The following is a 16913-nucleotide window of genomic DNA, read 5'->3' as shown; positions in this document are numbered from 1 at the left end:
TAGACCAGGGCTTTGGAGTGGAGCCCAGAGCTGGAGCGTGGACCAGTAGGTTTTATGCCCGGAGCTGGAGCGGAGCAATTCAAAAATCTGATTGCTCCAAATCCTTGCATTAGATGGCAGCTGTTCACTCCTCACTCTAACGCCAGGTACTGCCCTGTCTAGGAGTCGTTCAACTTTCAGAAGTGTGTTTCCACCCCTTGGGCATTGCCGGGGCTAGTTCTCACATATCAAACCCTCCCGCCCCAGCATCAATTTCTCTATACTCTGAGTTGCCTCTAACTGATCTTTGCATCTCTCTGGGACTGAGGTGATGCTCACGGGGGCAGAGACAGGACAGCTGTACCTTTCTCCAGTGCGTTCTGGCAAAGGGCATTGACAACATTCATGAATTAAGCCACCCACCTTCCCCCACCCGCACCCCTCTACTGTGCCAATTCATTCATTGATGAATCTCCCTTTCCTCTCATCTCACCCAGAAAAAGTCCCCGGCCAAATATACAACATGACCTGGTTCTCTATTTTAAAGCTGGCTTCCGCTCTCTGATGCAATTGGCCTGAGAAAGGGTCAGCACACAGTCATTTGGAAACTGAGAAGTAGCTAGGATACCAACTGGCTAATTCACTAGCTGCCATTCTGCACCAATCCCAACTTCTATACGATTTTTACATTCAGGCAGGGTGGTCGTTGCTAGCTTGTCTCTGCCCATGGACGATTCCCGAGTCCACTGGATTTTCAGACAAAGTGGAAGTGCTCTTTCCCTCCACGGCTTTGTTCAGACCTTACAGATGCTGGGTACATTTCAGAGCAGGATAGCTGCTTGTGGAAGAACATGCTCACTCAGCTCGAAATGCACTCCTCTTGCTCCAGCGCGGTTTCCGATGACAGACGTGGAGCAACTGGAGTTCAGAGGTTTGGTTAATTACTAATTTTAACATGTTTCTGCAACAGGATCCGGCAAACTGAGAGATCCTGTAGAGAAAAGCAGAGCTGGAATATTTTTTACCCAGACTAAAGAATGCGAAGCATGGTTCCGGTTCTTGTAGAAGGCCTTCAGGCACAATCATCCCTTTGATTGGCAGGGGCCTGGGTGGGTATCTGTGTTTTTGTCTTGTTTTCTTCATGTTTTTATTTACCTTGAGCATGTTCTGTTGAGCCGGGCTGGTAAACAAAGGCTCTCTGATTCTTCACGGAATGTTGATGAGATTTAGCATCTTTGGGGTCTTGATCTAAGAGAAATTAAGGAAAACAGGTACAAGAAGTAAACCGTCTACTGAGCCAAGCCACAGGCCACTCAGATGCCCCAGAGATGGCACGGTAACGAGTCCTGAATAGAACAGGATCCCTTTTTTCCAAATCAATAAGTTATTCCAGTCCTGGGCTCCCCACGCACACAGCAATTCTGACGTCCCTCAGTCCTGGCCCACAGCCCTTCTGCTCTTACGTCCCCATACTGCTCTACCAATGCATCCCCCTACTCCTCAGCTACTGCCGAGAATCTGCTCAGGCCAAGCAAACCTGCCACGCAGGTTGACCTGTGCTAATCTTGGGGCAGTTTGGGAAGGTAGACTATGCACAAGGCTGAGAAGAGCACAGCCATAGACCAGTGCATTGACGCTAGTGGGGGGGTTATATTTGTGTCTGATGCAGAAGTCATCTGCAAGTGCCAATGACTCCAATGTGCACTGGGCCAGCCCATCAGATTGGTGGGGAGCTGGTAAAATTCACTGATATAAGATTTGTATTTTTTTAAAGAAACCAGCTTCATAAAAAGTTGAGATCCTTTAACAAAGGCTTCAAGCAGTGGGGCTTGGGGGAAGGGAGAGTGGAGCTGCAGCAAGCTCGACCCGGCAGGCCAGGGTTGACAGGACTACCATACTTGTCTCTGCTGCACCTTCTGTGGGCAAGCAAGGTGCAGGCCTGATGGCCTCACCAGGTGTGTCTACACTGGAACTGCAGGTGTAACTTCTAGCTCTGGCAGACAGACCTGCGCCAGCTGTGATGGACTAGCATGCTACAAATAGAAATACTGCTGCAGCAACGTGAAGGGCTAGCAGCTTGAATACACACACTGAGCTTCAGAAGGGAGCGTTCTCCAGGCAACAAGGCCCAGCTCCAGTCCCATCCAGTTCTTCAGCTTCCCCTGTCAGGAAGATGCTAGACTGGAAGACAACTCCAAATGACTACAGAACATGAGATCTGTTCTTCAGGCCAGTCAGAATACAACCCAATAATGACAAACCTGCTCTTCCCTCTAGCAGATAAAGTGATCTGTTACAGTCCCAAAGAGAACCTGAAAGGCACCCTACGACCTCATCTTCAGGAGAGTTCTGGGGACATTACCTATCAAAGTTCCCTTAAAGTCCTCAAACGGAGGGTTCTTCTGGTCCACTCTCCTGCTTGCCACCTTTTTCCTTGGTGCCTGAAGATGGCTCTCCCCCTCAGCAGAGGCTCTGGACACTTGCGAGTGGGTGAAAGCAATATTCATCAATGAACTGTAGAGATTAAAAGTCTAATTAGGAAAATAAAGGGCCACATACATGCAGATGAAGTGTCCCTCCCCTAGGGTTAAAAGCCAAGCCTAAATGATCTGTGATGATATCTACCCCCAGTCAGGAAACCTGTGATCTAGTTGTGCAGATTAAGAAGATATTTGAACCGGAGGGGGAAAAAAATCAGCTGTCTGGATTTTGTGGCCGTGTAAAAAATTCTAAGACGGTTGGCCACGTACTGGTAATTTGGAACACTAACATCTGATGGTCCTTCAAAGAGAAGCTCTCTGTATTTGGTGCTGCAATGCTTCCATACGATCCACACACGAAGGAATTCTCGTGTACAGCAGGGATACAGACTGAATGCTATTTTGCCATGCAACACCTCATAAACCTTATGGTGAAGTTCTTGCACTGTCTCCAGCTGATCCCCACTCAGACCCTTGATAAATGCTGAGTTTATGGCTCAGTTCCCACACCTCCCCAGATGAGAGCTGTTGTGCTAACTGGGCCTACAAATTTACCCGAATTGTGAGTTAAACTGTAAAAAGTGAATGAACATTTATAGCGCGGGTAACAAAATGGAAGAACTAGAACTACTGGTGCAGGAAGTGAAGCCACATATGATAGGGATGTCAGAAACATGGTGGAATAGTAGTCATGGCTGGAGTCCAGGTAATGAAGGCTATGTGCTGTTCAGGAAAGACAGAAATAAAGATAAAGGTGGTGGAGCAGCTTGTATGTTAATGATGAGGTAGACTGTAAAGAAATGAGAAGTGATGGAATGGCTAAGAGAGTCCATTTGGGTCAAAATCACTTGGGGAAAGAAAACTACCAGAGGCTACTCTAGGATAGTGCTTGGGGTATGCTAAAGACCCCCGGATCCAATCTGGATATGGATTGACACCTTGTTAATATTTTTAATGAAATAAATACAATCGAAAATTGTGTGATTATGGCAGACTTTAACGTCCCAGATATAGATTGGAAGACAAGTGCTAGTAATAGTAATAGTAGGGCCCAGATTTTCCTGGATGTGATAGCTGGCAGATGTCTTCATCAAACAGTCATCGAACCAACATGAGGTGATGCCATTTTAGGTTTGGCACTGGTGAGTAGTGAGGACCTCATAGAAGAACTGGTTGTAGGGGACAACCTTGGTTCAAGTGACCATGAGCTAATTCAGTTTAAACTGAATGAAAGGATAAACAAAAACATATCTGCAAGTAGGGTCCCTGATTTCAAAAGGGCAAACTTTAAAATATTAAGGGAATTAGTTAGGGAAATGGACTGGACTGAAGAACTCAAAGATCTGAATGGGGAGGAGGCTTGGAATTACTTTAAATCAAAGTTGCAGAAACTTTGCCTGCATCCCAAGAAAGGGGAAAAAATTCATGGGGAAGGGTTGCAGACCGGTGATAAAGAGAAAGCAGAAAACCTACAAGGAATGGAAGATGGGAAGGATCTGCAAGGAAAGCTATCCTTTGGAGATTAGAAAGTTTAAGGATAAAGTGAGAACTGCTAAGAGCTAAGTAGAGTTGGGCTTTGCAAAGGAAATTATGTCCACCTAAGTTAGGCTGGCACACAGCCGACGCAGTAATTAAAGGAAAGAAGAAATAGGACTGCCAAGCACTGCGGATGGGGTGGAGATTAAAGATAATCTAGGCATGGCCCAACACCTAAACAAATACTTTGCCTCAGTTTTTAATGAGGCTAATGAAGAGTTTGGGGGCAGTGGCAGGGTAATGGGAACAAGGATATGGAAGTAGAAATTACCACATCCAAGGTGGAAGACAAACTCAAACAGCTTAATGGCACTAAATTGGGGAGCCTCGATAATCTCCATCCAAGGATATTAAAGGAACTGGCACACGAAATTGGGAGCCCAATAGCAAGGATTTTTAATGTATCTGTAAACTCCTGGGTCATACCCTATGACTGGAGAATTGCTAATACAGTACCTTTTTTTTGAGAAAGGGGAAAAAAGTGATCCAGGAAACTACAGGCCTGTTAGTTTGATCTCAACTGTATGAAAGGTCTTGGAACAAATTTTGAAAGAGAAAGTAGTTAAGGACATAAAGGTAAATGGTAATTGGGATAGAATATAACATGGGTTTACAAAAGGTAGATCGTGCCAGACCAACACAATCTCCTTCTTTGAGAAAAAAACCTGATTTTTTTGACAAAGGAAATGCAGTAGATCTAATCTATCTGGATTTCTGTAAGGCATTTGATATGGTTCCACATGGGAAATTATTAGTTAAATTGCAGAAGATGGGGATCAATATGAACATTGGAAGGTGGATAAGGAACTGGTTAAAGGGAGACTACAATGGGTTATACTGAAAGGTGAACTGTCAGGCTGGACAAAATTTACTAGTGGAGATCCTCGGGGATCGGTCTTGGGACCAATCTTATTTAACATTTTTATAACTGACCTTGGCACAAAAAGTGGGATTGTGCTAATAAAATTTGCAGACGACATAAAATTGGGAGGCATTGTCAATATGGAGGAGGCCTGGCATATCATATAAAAAGGTCTGGATGACCTTGAAAACTGGAGTAATAGAAATGGGATAAAATGTAATAGTGCAGTCAGGCACTTAGGGATTAACAAGAATAATTTTTTCTATCAACTGGGGATTTATCAGTTGCAAGTGACAAAGAAAGAGAAGACCTGGGTATGTTGGTTGATCACAGGATGACTATGAACCGTCAACATGATTGCGGCCACGAAAAAGGGTAATGTAATCCTAAAATGCATCAGGCGAGGTATATTCAGTAGAGACGAGTAAAACGACACTAACACTTCCAATACACTGGTGAGACATCATCTGGAATACTGTGTGCAATTCTGGTCTCCCACATTTAAGAAAGATGAATTCAAACTGGAACAGGTGCAGAGAAGGGCTACTAGGATGATCTGAGGCATGGAAAACCTACCTTGCGAGAGGAGACTCAAAGAGCTTGGCTTGTTTAGCCTAACTAAAAGAAGGCTGAGGGGAGATATGATTGCTCTCTATAAATATGTCAGAGGGATAGATACCAGGGAGGGAGAAGAGTTATTTCGGTTAAGTGCCAATGTGGACACAAAAACAAATGGATATAAACTGCCCATCAACAAGTTTAGGCTTGAAATTAGACAAAGGTTTCTAACCATCAGAGGAGTGAAGTTCTGGAACAACCTCCCAACGGAGGGGGAAAGGAGGGGGACACGGACCTAATTGGCTTCACGACTGAGCTTGATAAGTTTATAAAGGGAATGGTACAAGGAGATTGCCTACATGCAATTGTAGGCAATCTGCAACTGCTAGTAGCAAATATCCCCAATGGCCGGTGATGGAAACTAGATGGGGAGGGTTCTGAGTTACTAGAGACTTCTTTCCCAGGGGCTTGTCCGCATGCTCAGGGTAAACTGACCACCATATTTGACGTCAGGAAGGATTTTTCCCTCAGGTCAGATTGGCAGAGATTCTGGGTTTTTTTAGCCTTCCTCTGCAGCCTGGGACACAGGTCACTTTCAGGTTTAAACTAGTGTAAATGGTGGATTGTCTGTAACATTAAGTCTTTAAATCAAGACTTGAGGACTTCAGTAACTGAGCCAGAGGTTATGAGTGTGTTACAGAGGTGGGTGGGTGGGGTTCTGTGGCCTGCGATGTGCAGGAGGTCAGACTAGATGATCATGATGGTCACTTCTGACCTTAAAGTCCAAGACACCAGGCCAGAGAGAAGGAGCCAGATGACATCGCCATTTCTACTGGCTAAATCCAAATACCGCCTGCGATGTCAGACTTTGTCACATGCCCCACCCCCACGTGTGTTCTTTTCCTTCTCCACCTTATTTCTTCACCTTCCCATCCCTCCCTCTCCTTTTTACTTCTATTTAATAAGAGTCTGGCTTAGCTGGCCAAGGCTGCATATTTTGCAATTCTGCTGTACGCCTGTGAGCAAAAAAGGCAGCTCCATGCAATGCCTCAAACAGCATGAAGCTGGGACAAGTCTGCCAAGTCTCTGAGGGTATCTCCACACAGCAACTAGATGTGCCAGCTGACTTGGGCTCGCAGGGCTCTGGCTGCGGGGCTGTTTCACTGCTGTGCAGACCACTTGGCTTGGCTTGCAACGCAGATGTAGGATCCTGAGAGATGGGAGGGTCCCAGAGCTCAGTCTCCAGCCGGAGCCCGGAAATCTACACAGCAGTGAAACAGCCCACAGCCTAAGCCCCACGAGCTGGAGTCAGCTGGCACAGGCCAGCCACAAAGCCTTCTTTGCTGTGTAAGCATACTCTGAATGGCTGACCAGACAGTGTGCTGGGTCTGTGTTTCTCCAGCAGTGAGGCTGCAAGTGAGAGTCAATGCCAGAGCCAGAAACTGTATTTTGTCTCTTTGCTGTTCTTTTCTCTCCCCCTTTTGAGTTTATTCCTCTTGTCTTGTCTTCAAGTCCAATCCTGGTTCCTAGAACAGCAGCAGCAGCAATGACAGAGCAAAGTCCTCATGTTGCTCTGGATATTTCAGGAGCTGCACTGCTCTGGAGTAAATGTGTCCAACCCTCCTTGGCCAGAGGGATGGGGAACAGTCACAGTAACGTGTCTTGATGGTAAGAGCAAATACAGTCAAGCGAGAAGGAAACCCGCGCAGAAGAAAATCTCCTAGTCTAGGGCAGTGCCAGTTGGGGATGGACCTACCCATCCTGCTGTGGAACTCCTGCTCCAGTCCCTTGATGGCTCTGCTGCTTCTTACGTCCCTCCTCTTCCTGACTGCACAAGGACTTGGTAGCACCAGCCTTGGGAAAGATGCAGGACATTAGCAGTCTCATATTGGTAACCAAAATGTTTGCATCACAGGGTGAAGATACCAATATAAAATTGCTCTTTAAAACAAGGCATGCCTCCTTCCCTTGAGCTACATTACAGCACCCAAGGAACTGGCTAGGGTTACAGATGGGGAAAGAACATTCATCTCGGGCCATACGGGGAGCGCAGGTGTTTACTACATTGAGACGAAGTTCCACATCACGCAGTTTAGACTCCCCTCCCTCCTCACCTAAGGGCCAACTTTAGGCACCTGCTCCTCCTGCAGAGGCCCCAAATTCTCCTAAACATCACCCATCTCCTGGGACCAATGATCTCTAGTACACACTTCCTAGGGTTTGGTGCTCTGTCCAGTTTTAAGGGCCCCAGGTGATGGAGTTTCCATTACATCCTTGATGAGGCTAGAACCACAAGCTAATCCACATGACTGCGCCAAAAAGTCCTTCCTGTAGAAAAGACTGGCCTAGTGGTCTTAGGTGACTGTGGACCTTGAACTCCTGAGTTCTGCTTCTAGCTCACTGTAATGCTTGAGTAAATGACTCCCTTCACCCTGCCTCAGTTCCCCAGCCTGTAAAATGTGGAGGATAGTCCATCCCTAGCTCACTGGTATGCTGCGAGGTTTAGTATCACTGAAGTGTTTTGAAAAGCTTGAATTTACCATGGCCAAATTATCTCCCCTGATCTTCCCTTCCAAATGCTCGCCATTCCCTGCAGTCTCTGTAAGAACGGTTGGCGCGATCCCCACCCTCACCTTCATTCAGGCCTATAACCTGGGATCAAGTATCAGGGGGTAGCCGTGTTAGTCTGTATCTACAAAAACAACAAGGAGTCTGATGGCACCTTAAAGACTAACAGATTTATTTGGGCATAAGCTTTCGTGAGTAAAAACCTCACTTCTTCGGATGCATAGAGTGAAAGTATTCACTCTATGCATCCGAAGAAGTGAGGTTTTTACTCACGAAAGCTTATGCCCAAATAAATCTGTTAGTCTTTAAGGTGCCATCAGACTCCTTGTTGTTTTTATAACCTGGGAGTTTCCTTTCATTCCTCTCTCTTCTTTCCCCACATATGCAAGTCCTATCCAAATCTTGCCACTTCTTCCTCCATAACCTCTCTAGCTCTGCAGCTAAGAGCTCATGTCCAGGCCTTTATTTCCCATATCGACCTCTACAACTCCTCCTCTTCCCTGGCCTCCCTGCCACCTACTTCACCTTCTCCAGTCCATAAAAAGCTCACTGTGCATTATCCCCTTGCTTCTTTAGAGTCACTGATTACTTAGGATTCCCAATAATTCCTGAATGAAGGACTTCATCCCTGAGCACCAATTAAAGTCAAGTGCTGCAGCCAAAATCTTACCAAGAGTTCCGACACTGCTAGCCCTCCATATGGCTCCTCCTCGCAACTTGAAGAAGAACAAGAACAGTCCCAAGGACTGCTCAGTGCATCTATGTCCTGAAATACAGAAGGAGGTGTCCAGGTCAGAGCCCACTCCACTTTCAGGCAGTTACATTTTGATTTTCTAACATCTCTGTGTAGTTTCAACAGGATATGGTGTTCTTCTTCAGCTGCTGTCCTAAACCGCTGCACAGCGCTGCGGCCAGTAAACAGCTGGTGCTGCTTTCCATCACAGGGGTAACTGCATTTCAGTGTGGGGAAGTCATGAAGCAATTGCTATTTTTATGGTCCATAAAATGCTTTGAAATCCCCCTGCATGAAAATTGCCATACCAGATATCAAAGATATAAGACCACAGCGAAGGCTGACCAATAAGATATTAACCCTGTAATGTTCAGGAAGATTTTAATCATTTAGAATATGCTTTGCAAGGATGGTAAGTACATCATATATTCCATTCACTCACCAGAACTTGTCTTTAGCTAACAAATAAACTAGTTAATTGGCTTAAATATAAATTATACATGAAAGTAAAAGGTATAGAGTTGAAATGTGAAAACCTGACTGATATGAATATAAGTCTGTGTTGTTTTAAGCTTTCAAGTCTGGATTACCTAGCTAGAAGGCCAGATATGGATTGCTAACTGCATTTCATTTTTGCACTGTACATGGTGAAAGATGCTGTCATTATGTACAATGTGGAAGAGAAATCACCATAATTAATGAAAACTGGAAGGAAAGTTTGTGGTTGGAGTCAGAAAAACAGCTATATTTAAAAGTTTCCTTCTTACTCAAGCAAGCTTCTCTTGCGTATCTCTGAGTCACACGGTAGCTGCTCAATTTGCTAACACAAACTGCTCTCCCAACTACTACAATGCAGTGATGGCCGAGGGAGGTGGATTCTGATCTGCCTCGTGCATCCCACACAAAGCTGGAAGGCCTGTCAGCTGAGAGCCTATTTGGGAGGGCCCATCATTGTGGTACCTATTGCAAAATCTTCATTACTAGCGAGGAGGTCAGAGGCACATGCGCATGTCTAGATTTGTTGAGTTGCTGCTCAGATGACCAGGAGATTGCTGAGCGATGTTCGGTTGCCGAGTTGATGGCATTTGTCTTGAATTCTCACTTCACAGAGTGGGCCCTGTGAAGGCTACTGTCTTCATTACTAGTGAGGAAGTCAGAGGCACATGTGCATGTCTAGATTGGTTCCTGGGTTTGACCTTCCACGGTCATCTTGGTCAACTCTGAACCGAATCCAAACCAACCACGGTAGATGCGGACATCTAATGCACAAACGGAAAATCAAGGACACCCTGGTGTGTGAGTGTGGGTCCCCACGACAGACCATCGAACATATCACTACCTACCGCCCAATTTATAAACATGAAGGAGGCATCACTGCAATAAATTCTGCTACTCCTGATGTAGCCATTTGGCTCGATCAACTTCAGGTGAAATTGTAGTTGCTGCTCTATGCCAGCCATGTGAAAGAAGAAGGAGGTCTAGATTTTCAGATCCCAGTGCTGACAGAAAAACCATTGGTGATTGATTTACAACCAAAGCAAATGGGATCTGGAGTAATTCACTGAACTAGAACGTATCACTCAACCTTGCCTGAAACTAAGACATTTCAATGAGAGTGGAGCGTGCTCAGCACCTTGCAGGATCTGGTCTTTAAGTTATCAAAGTATCTGATGTGATGTGACCCAGTCAGAGGAATCATCCCAGTCCTCTGAAGGAAGAGCCATAAGGTAAAGTAGTTTGCAGTCCACTGCAGACTGCCGATTACTGTGCTTGCATGCCCACTCTTTATTACCAACTTGAATGAACAGAAACAGGGACAAGAAGGAGGAAAGTTATAGATGTGAACATGTTTTGGGGTACCTCAAGTTACCAACCGACAAGGGGTAAAGTGGCAAGAACCTGCCACCCCCCACAGACATTCATGCCTTGCAGAGAATGCAGCCAAGTCCGACATTTTCTTGCCTGAAGTTGGCAGTTATTGGAAAGTTTCACTAAACAGTAGCCTATTCTCATCTAAGAATTCAGCGGGAGGCCTGCAGGTCAGTTGACAGGGAGCAATCAGATATGTAGATATCAGATTAATCGTCCTGTAAGTATATAAGAAAAGGGAGAAATCTAATGCCGTTTCTATTATACTTTCCTTCTCTCTTTTACTGGAAAGAGTGACAAGCTTGAGGGAGAAAAGAAACAAAGCTGAACGAAGGCCAGACGATAGGATTCACATGGAAAGGTCCATAAGCACCTGAGGGATGTCACTACCAAGGACGGAGAGGGATCGTTTAAGGTGCCCAAGAGGGTATAACTAGGGGATGGAATTAAGAAAAGGAAACCAGGCTGAATAGAAGGAGAAAATACATGAAAGCAAAATCTTTTAGTCTGTGGAAGAGTCTCCAGAGGGAAAGTGGTAGAAACCCCATCACCTGGGGTTGTTATAGTTAAGACTGGACAAACACTAAAAAAAAAAAATGGTGCCACAGGAAACAATCCCGCATTGTCTGGAAGAGGGGCTGGATGCTCTAACAGGCCTTCTCCAGCTCCAATTTCTGAGTAGCTTTGAAAAGAGCAGCATGGCACAACTTGTAAAGGGCACAGACACTTCCATGGAGGGAACAGCAGCTCCACAGAGATCCCTTCAACATGCCTTGTTCAATGGAAACAATGCCTTTTAGCCCCTGCTCACCTTCTTGTTCCCAAACTCTCCCCAGCCCCCAAACTCTCGCATCTTTCTTCTCTCCCTCATTTCCTCCTTCCAAACTAACCTGATGCTACCTTCTTATCACCTCTTCTTCCAGTCCTCCATCAAATGGATGCTATTGTCCTAAATGAAAGACAGGTGGAAGCTTGCATTGAGGTGGGAGTAGGTGGACATGAAACCCATTCTCTAGAATGCATTGAGGTGGGAGTAGGTGGACATGAAACCCATTCTCTAAAGGACCAGTCTACCTGTGGTTTTCTATTCTCCACCTACTCTGGCAGTTTGCTCCCACATTTCAAGTCTGACTAGATCTGTGAAGCTGACAAATGCTCGGAGCTCCCCTCCCAAACAGGGGTTTAGCCCTCAGCCTGTGTCAAGTCTGGGTGGAGGATTCTCATTGAGTCTCAGAAGAGTCCTCCCAACCCAGCAGTTCATGAAGCAAAATGTACTAAAAAGGCTGCAGCTTGGAACCGACAGATTTGCCATGAGACAGTCAACCAAGGACACTGGCAACAAACTATCCTGGCAGCAGCCACATCTCATTCCCCAGTCACTGCTCAATAACCCTCTCCTGGCACAGTAGGAAGCCAGAGGACAACCTAGGAGACACACAAAATATTCCAGAGCTCTTAGCAAAGGGGACTGGATTTTGCCTTTAAACAGCAAATCACTGATGCGAACAGGAATCAGTACAAAATACACCACCGCTACTGGTACTATTTAGTCCCCTTGTAGGCAGTCTCAACAGAGAGGAAGATCATGACCACTGTCAGAAGACAGGATACTGGGCTAGATGGACCACTGGTCTGACCCAATATGGCTGTTCTTATGGTGAAAGAGACAAACTTTCAAGCTCCACAGAGCTCTTCTTCAGGATTAAAAGGCCAGCAACTCACTGGGGCTGTCAATCAGCCAGAAGGCTGTCAATCTTTCACCAACACAAAATTCACTTTGGAAAGTTCTTTTAAGAAAATAAGTGGTATCATCATCAAAACCCATCCCAAAAGATTTCACATTTACATTAAGAGAAGGGAATTACTAGGAGCTTCTCCCGATATGAGTCCCCTCAAGCAGGTCAACTTCAGAAATGTTCCCTGTGATTAAAAGCGAGTGTGATGCCATTTTATTGAACCAAACCCATGTTAGCTAAAGCACAAACTGGAACCTGGGATCTCAGAGATATTCTGTCCATGTCTTCAGGGGACAGCCCACAGCATGAGTGGTTTAAGCATTGGCCTGCTAAACCCAGGGTTGTGAGTTCAATCCTTGAGGGGGCCACTTAGGGACCTGGGGCAAAATCAGTACTTGGTCCTGCTAGTGAAGGCAGGGGGCTGGACTTGATGACCTTTCAGCATCCCTTCCAGCTCTATGAGATAGGTATATCTCCATTTATTTCTTAGCTGTTTTATAAATTTTTCCCTTGACTAGTCATTTTTACCTTTAACTAGGGTTACCATACGTCCGGATTTTCCCGGACATGTCCGGCTTTTGGGGGCTCAAATCCCCGTCCGGGGGGAAATCCCCCAAAGCTGGGCATGTCCGGGAAAATCGGGAGGCTCGGCCGGGGCCTCTTTGTGCGGGGCCGGGGGCATGGTGCCCGGCCGGGAGCCGGGCCGGGGGCCAGGCCAGGCCAGGGTCGCAGTGCCGGGCCGGTCCGGGCCCACGGGGCCGGGCCCGCGGGGCTGGGAGCCGGGCCGGGCCCGCGGGGCTGGGAGCCGAGCCGGGCCCGCGGGGCTGGGAGCCGAGAGCCGGGCCGGGGTCGGGGAGCCGGGAGCCGGGCCGCGGGGCTGGGAGCCGGGCCGGGGTCGGGGAACCGGGAGCCGGGCCGGGGTCGGGGAGCCGGGCCGGGGTCGGGGAGCCGGGCCGGGGAGCCGGGAGCCGGGCCGCGGGGCTGGGAGCCGAGCCGGGGTCGGGGAGCCGGGAGCCGGGCCGCGGGGCTGGGAGCCGGGCCGGGGTCGGGGAGCCGGGAGCCGGGCCGGGGTCGGGGAGCCGGGAGCCGGGCCGCGGGGCTGGGAGCCGGGGGGTGCGCCGGGGGTGGTCGGCCAGGGCCCGAGCCGACCCAGGCTGGAGCCGCCGGGGGCCAGCCTGGGCCGCGCCGCGCCTCCTTCTCCCTCCTCCCCCCCCCCTTCCCTTCCCTTCCCTGCTTCAGGCTTCAAGCAGGGGAGGGGGCGGAGACTTTGGGAGGGGGCGGAGTTGGGGCGGGGGGCGTGGGCGGGGCTGGGGGCGGGGCCGGGCCCCCCGGGAGTGTCCTCCATTAGGAGGCACAAAATATGGTAACCCTACTTTAACAAGTGCAGCCTTTGGAGACAGGGTCCCAACATACATCTCTTCTCAACACAAGTACACACCTGCTCAATTAAAATTGAGCATTGTGTGCTGAGATACGTAGTCTCCGTGGGCACACTTCTGTATTAAAGATGAGGGTAATCATGGTTTGCACTTAAAAGAAAATGCAGCCAACAGGCTCATGACAAGCTGTCAATGCAGCCCTGGAATGGGTAAACCTTGAATTCACCTTCTTTAGGCAGCTCCCTAATGGCTCTGCCACCACTAGCTGCCACCTTCCTAAAACACTTCTGGCTACTTTTCCATGTGACTCCCCACTCTTCCTCTATTCACTTCAATGATCCCGGAGAAGCACTCTGCTGCCACTAATACTAATAATCAGCATCACGAATTATAATGCAGACTTGGAAGTGATTGCATGGGTCGTAATACCATAGGCCATATAATGCAACAATAGCGAACTGATTCAGTAAGAGATGTCACAGCCTCTGCCTTATTCTCTTTTTCCAAATCTAGCTACTTCTATTTCCTCAGATCAGTTAGTTATTTCAGGTGAAGGATTTTGGACAACAAGTTACTGTTAGTTTGGACATTACTGTGCGCAAACCAACTTTGTGAGCTGATTCCTTCTCCCGTATACAGACACCACCTCTCCTGCTTTTCCCCCATAACCCTGAATCCTTGGCAGACTCTTCAGCAACGATGCAGGTGAACCGTAAAGTGAACATGTACTAACTTTCACATGGCCCTAGATCTGACTGAGTGTTTCCACTAGAAAACAAGCAAAATTTGGATTATTCTGGAGACGTTTTGGTTTGGGGTTTGCTTGGACTCCCAGCTCAGGGGGATGAACTGGCATCAGAAAATGAGCACCACGCCAAATCATAGAGTTCTGCACCATCGCACCCACAGGGCAGAGATCCAGGAAGAGGGACGGGGCCAGGTGTCTGGTTTTCGACTGGAATGCTCGCTCGAAAAGGGACCCTGGTGGCAGTGCTGCTTGGGCTGTTAAAAGTCTGGTCAGCGGTGCAGCGGGGACCCAGGGCTAAGGCAGGCTCCCTACCTGCCCAGGCTCCACACTGCTCCTGGAAGCGGTTGACGTCCCTGTGGCCCCTATTTTAAAGGCACAGATGAGAGCGTTCCCCCATGCATGGGAACAGTTCATAAACCGAGAGCCAAATGCCATGCTACTCCTGCGAAGGTTATTCCTGGGGGTACGTACCATGTGGCAGGCCTGGCCTCCGCTTCCTCCCAGGAAGGCTCTGGTAGCTGCCTAGAAGTGCAGAAGGGCATGGAGCTGGGGTTGTAGGTGGGCAACTGAAGTGGGCAGAAGGTAATCTCCAGGGGCTTAAGGGGCCTAGCACTAGAGGAAGGACTTACAGCAAGGAAATGGGGGAGGGGCAGGTGAAGCTGAGGCTAAGAGGCTAGGGGTCCCGAGAGGGCAAAAGCAGGTACTGGGCAGGCCTAGGAAGTGGAAGGGGCCTGGAGTGATCTAAGCTGGGATGCGGGGGTCTGGAGCGGGGGAGGAGCTGGAACTGCCAGGGGCAGTGGGAGTGAAGAGATTGGGGTAGTCCTATGGGGGAGGAGCAGTGTCAGGACAGGCTGGGGGCGGGGCTGTCTAGGGGGGCGGGGCCCTGTCAGGACAGGCTGGGGGCGGGGCTGTCTGGGGGGGAGGGGCCCTCTCAGGACAGGCTGGGGGTGGGGCTGTCTATGAGGGGAGGGGCCCTGTCAGGACAGGCTGGGGGCGGGGCTGTCTATGGGGGGGAGGGGCTCTGTCAGGACAGGCTGGGGGCGGGGCTGTCTATGGGGGGGAGGGGCTCTGTCAGGACAGGCTGGGGGCGGGGCTGTCTGGGGGGGAGGGGCTCTGTCAGGACAGGCTGGGGGCGGGGCTGTCTGGGGGGGAGGGGCCCTGTCAGGACAGGCTGGGGGCGGGGCTGTCTGGGGGGGAGGGGCCCTGTCAGGACAGGCTGGGGGCGGGGCTGTCTGGGGGGAGGGGCTCTGTCAGGACAGGCTGGGGGCGGAGCTATGGGGGGAGGGGCTCGGGGCTCTGTCAGGACAGGCTGGGGGCGGGGCTGTCTGGGGGGAGGGGCTCTGTCAGGACAGGCTGGGGGCGGGGCTGTCTGGGGGGAGGGGCTCTGTCAGGACAGGCTGGGGGCGGGGCTGTCTGGGGGGAGGGGCTCTGTCAGGACAGGCTGGGGGCGGGGCTGTCTGGGGGGGAGGGGCCCTGTCAGGACAGGCTGGGGGCGGGGCTGTCTGGGGGGGAGGGGCCCTGTCAGGACAGGCTGGGGGCGGGGCTGTCTGGGGGGAGGGGCTCTGTCAGGACAGGCTGGGGGCGGAGCTATGGGGGGAGGGGCTCGGGGCTCTGTCAGGACAGGCTGGGGGCGGGGCTGTCTGGGGGGAGGGGCTCTGTCAGGACAGGCTGGGGGCGGGGCTGTCTGGGGGGAGGGGCTCTGTCAGGACAGGCTGGGGGCGGGGCTGTCTGGGGGGAGGGGCTCTGTCAGGACAGGCTGGGGGCGGGGCTGTCTGGGGGGGTTGCTGTGGGGGAGGGGCGCTGTGGGGCGGGGAGGTTTGCTGTGCCTGCGGGGGAGGAGCTGTCTATGGGGTGGGGGCGGGGCTGTGGACGGGCCTGTCGCCGCTGGCTGGCGAGGGGCGCGCGGGGCTGCCGGGTAACCGCCGCACGTAGCTCCAGTCCGCTCCCAACGGCCGCCCGCGCCAGGCGGCTCCCCGTGAGAAATGACCAACCCGCGGCGGCCAATCGCTGAGCCGGGCTGGGTGCAGGGGGCGGAGCGATCTCAGGAGGCGAACCAATGGGAGCGGAGAAAAGCGGAGGGGCGGGGACAGATGTTAAAGGGACCGCGGACATTTTCATGGCCCTCGCTGGCGGCCCAGAGAAACCCGGGGAGGCGCCTGCTCCCCGCGGCATCCCCCCGCCTCCGAGCGAGAGCCCAGGTGCATGGTGGGTACGCGGCTCGGCATTGGCCAGGGTCTGGGCGGGACCGGCCGGGGGCGGGGCCCAGCCAGAGAGCCTGGGGGGGATGAGCCAGGAGGGGGCGGGGCCAGAACTGGGGGGTGGGGCAGGACTGAGGAGTACAGGGCCGGGGGGGGGGGCAGAGCTGGCAGGTGCAGGGTCAGGAGGGGGGCAGGGCCCAGCTACAGGGCCTGGGGGGGCTGGGCAGGGGACTGGGCAGGGCTGGCGGGTGCAGGGTACAGGACGGG

General features: G+C 50.5%; 2 protein-coding genes across 7 annotated transcripts in view; one reads left to right on the top strand and one right to left on the bottom strand.

Annotated features, from left to right (window-relative positions):
- LOC128830317 (uncharacterized) overlaps positions 1-15298 on the bottom strand; it is a 31404-nt gene extending 16106 nt beyond the window's left edge. The window contains exons 1-5 of one of the 4 annotated variants that reach the window (XM_054016132.1): positions 14920-15009; positions 8654-8749; positions 7172-7269; positions 2342-2493; positions 1135-1227 (exon numbers count right to left, since the gene is read on the bottom strand). In XM_054016132.1, the coding sequence (XP_053872107.1) occupies positions 1135-1227; positions 2342-2493; positions 7172-7269; positions 8654-8749; positions 14920-14922 (442 nt within the window). In that variant the 5' untranslated portion in view covers positions 14923-15009. Of the gene's footprint in view, positions 1-1134; positions 1228-2341; positions 2494-7171; positions 7270-8653; positions 8750-14919 lie in introns of all 4 variants that reach the window. The other 3 variants (XM_054016134.1, XM_054016135.1, XM_054016136.1) reach the window with 3 other exon arrangements.
- A 1287-nt stretch (positions 15299-16585) lies between these two features.
- Positions 16586-16913, top strand: part of IRF5 (interferon regulatory factor 5) — a 46820-nt gene continuing 46492 nt past the window's right edge. For 2 of the 3 annotated variants that reach the window (XM_054010454.1, XM_054010368.1), the window contains exon 1: positions 16586-16653. The gene's annotated coding sequence lies outside the window, so the exon portion shown is untranslated. The remainder of the gene's footprint in view (positions 16654-16913) is intronic. The other variant, XM_054010533.1, reaches the window with a different exon arrangement.

This window comes from Malaclemys terrapin, chromosome 1, assembly GCF_027887155.1.
Source record: "Malaclemys terrapin pileata isolate rMalTer1 chromosome 1, rMalTer1.hap1, whole genome shotgun sequence".
NCBI classification, from domain to species: domain Eukaryota; kingdom Metazoa; phylum Chordata; order Testudines; family Emydidae; genus Malaclemys; species Malaclemys terrapin.
This window is presented reverse-complemented; position numbering and strand designations above follow the sequence as displayed.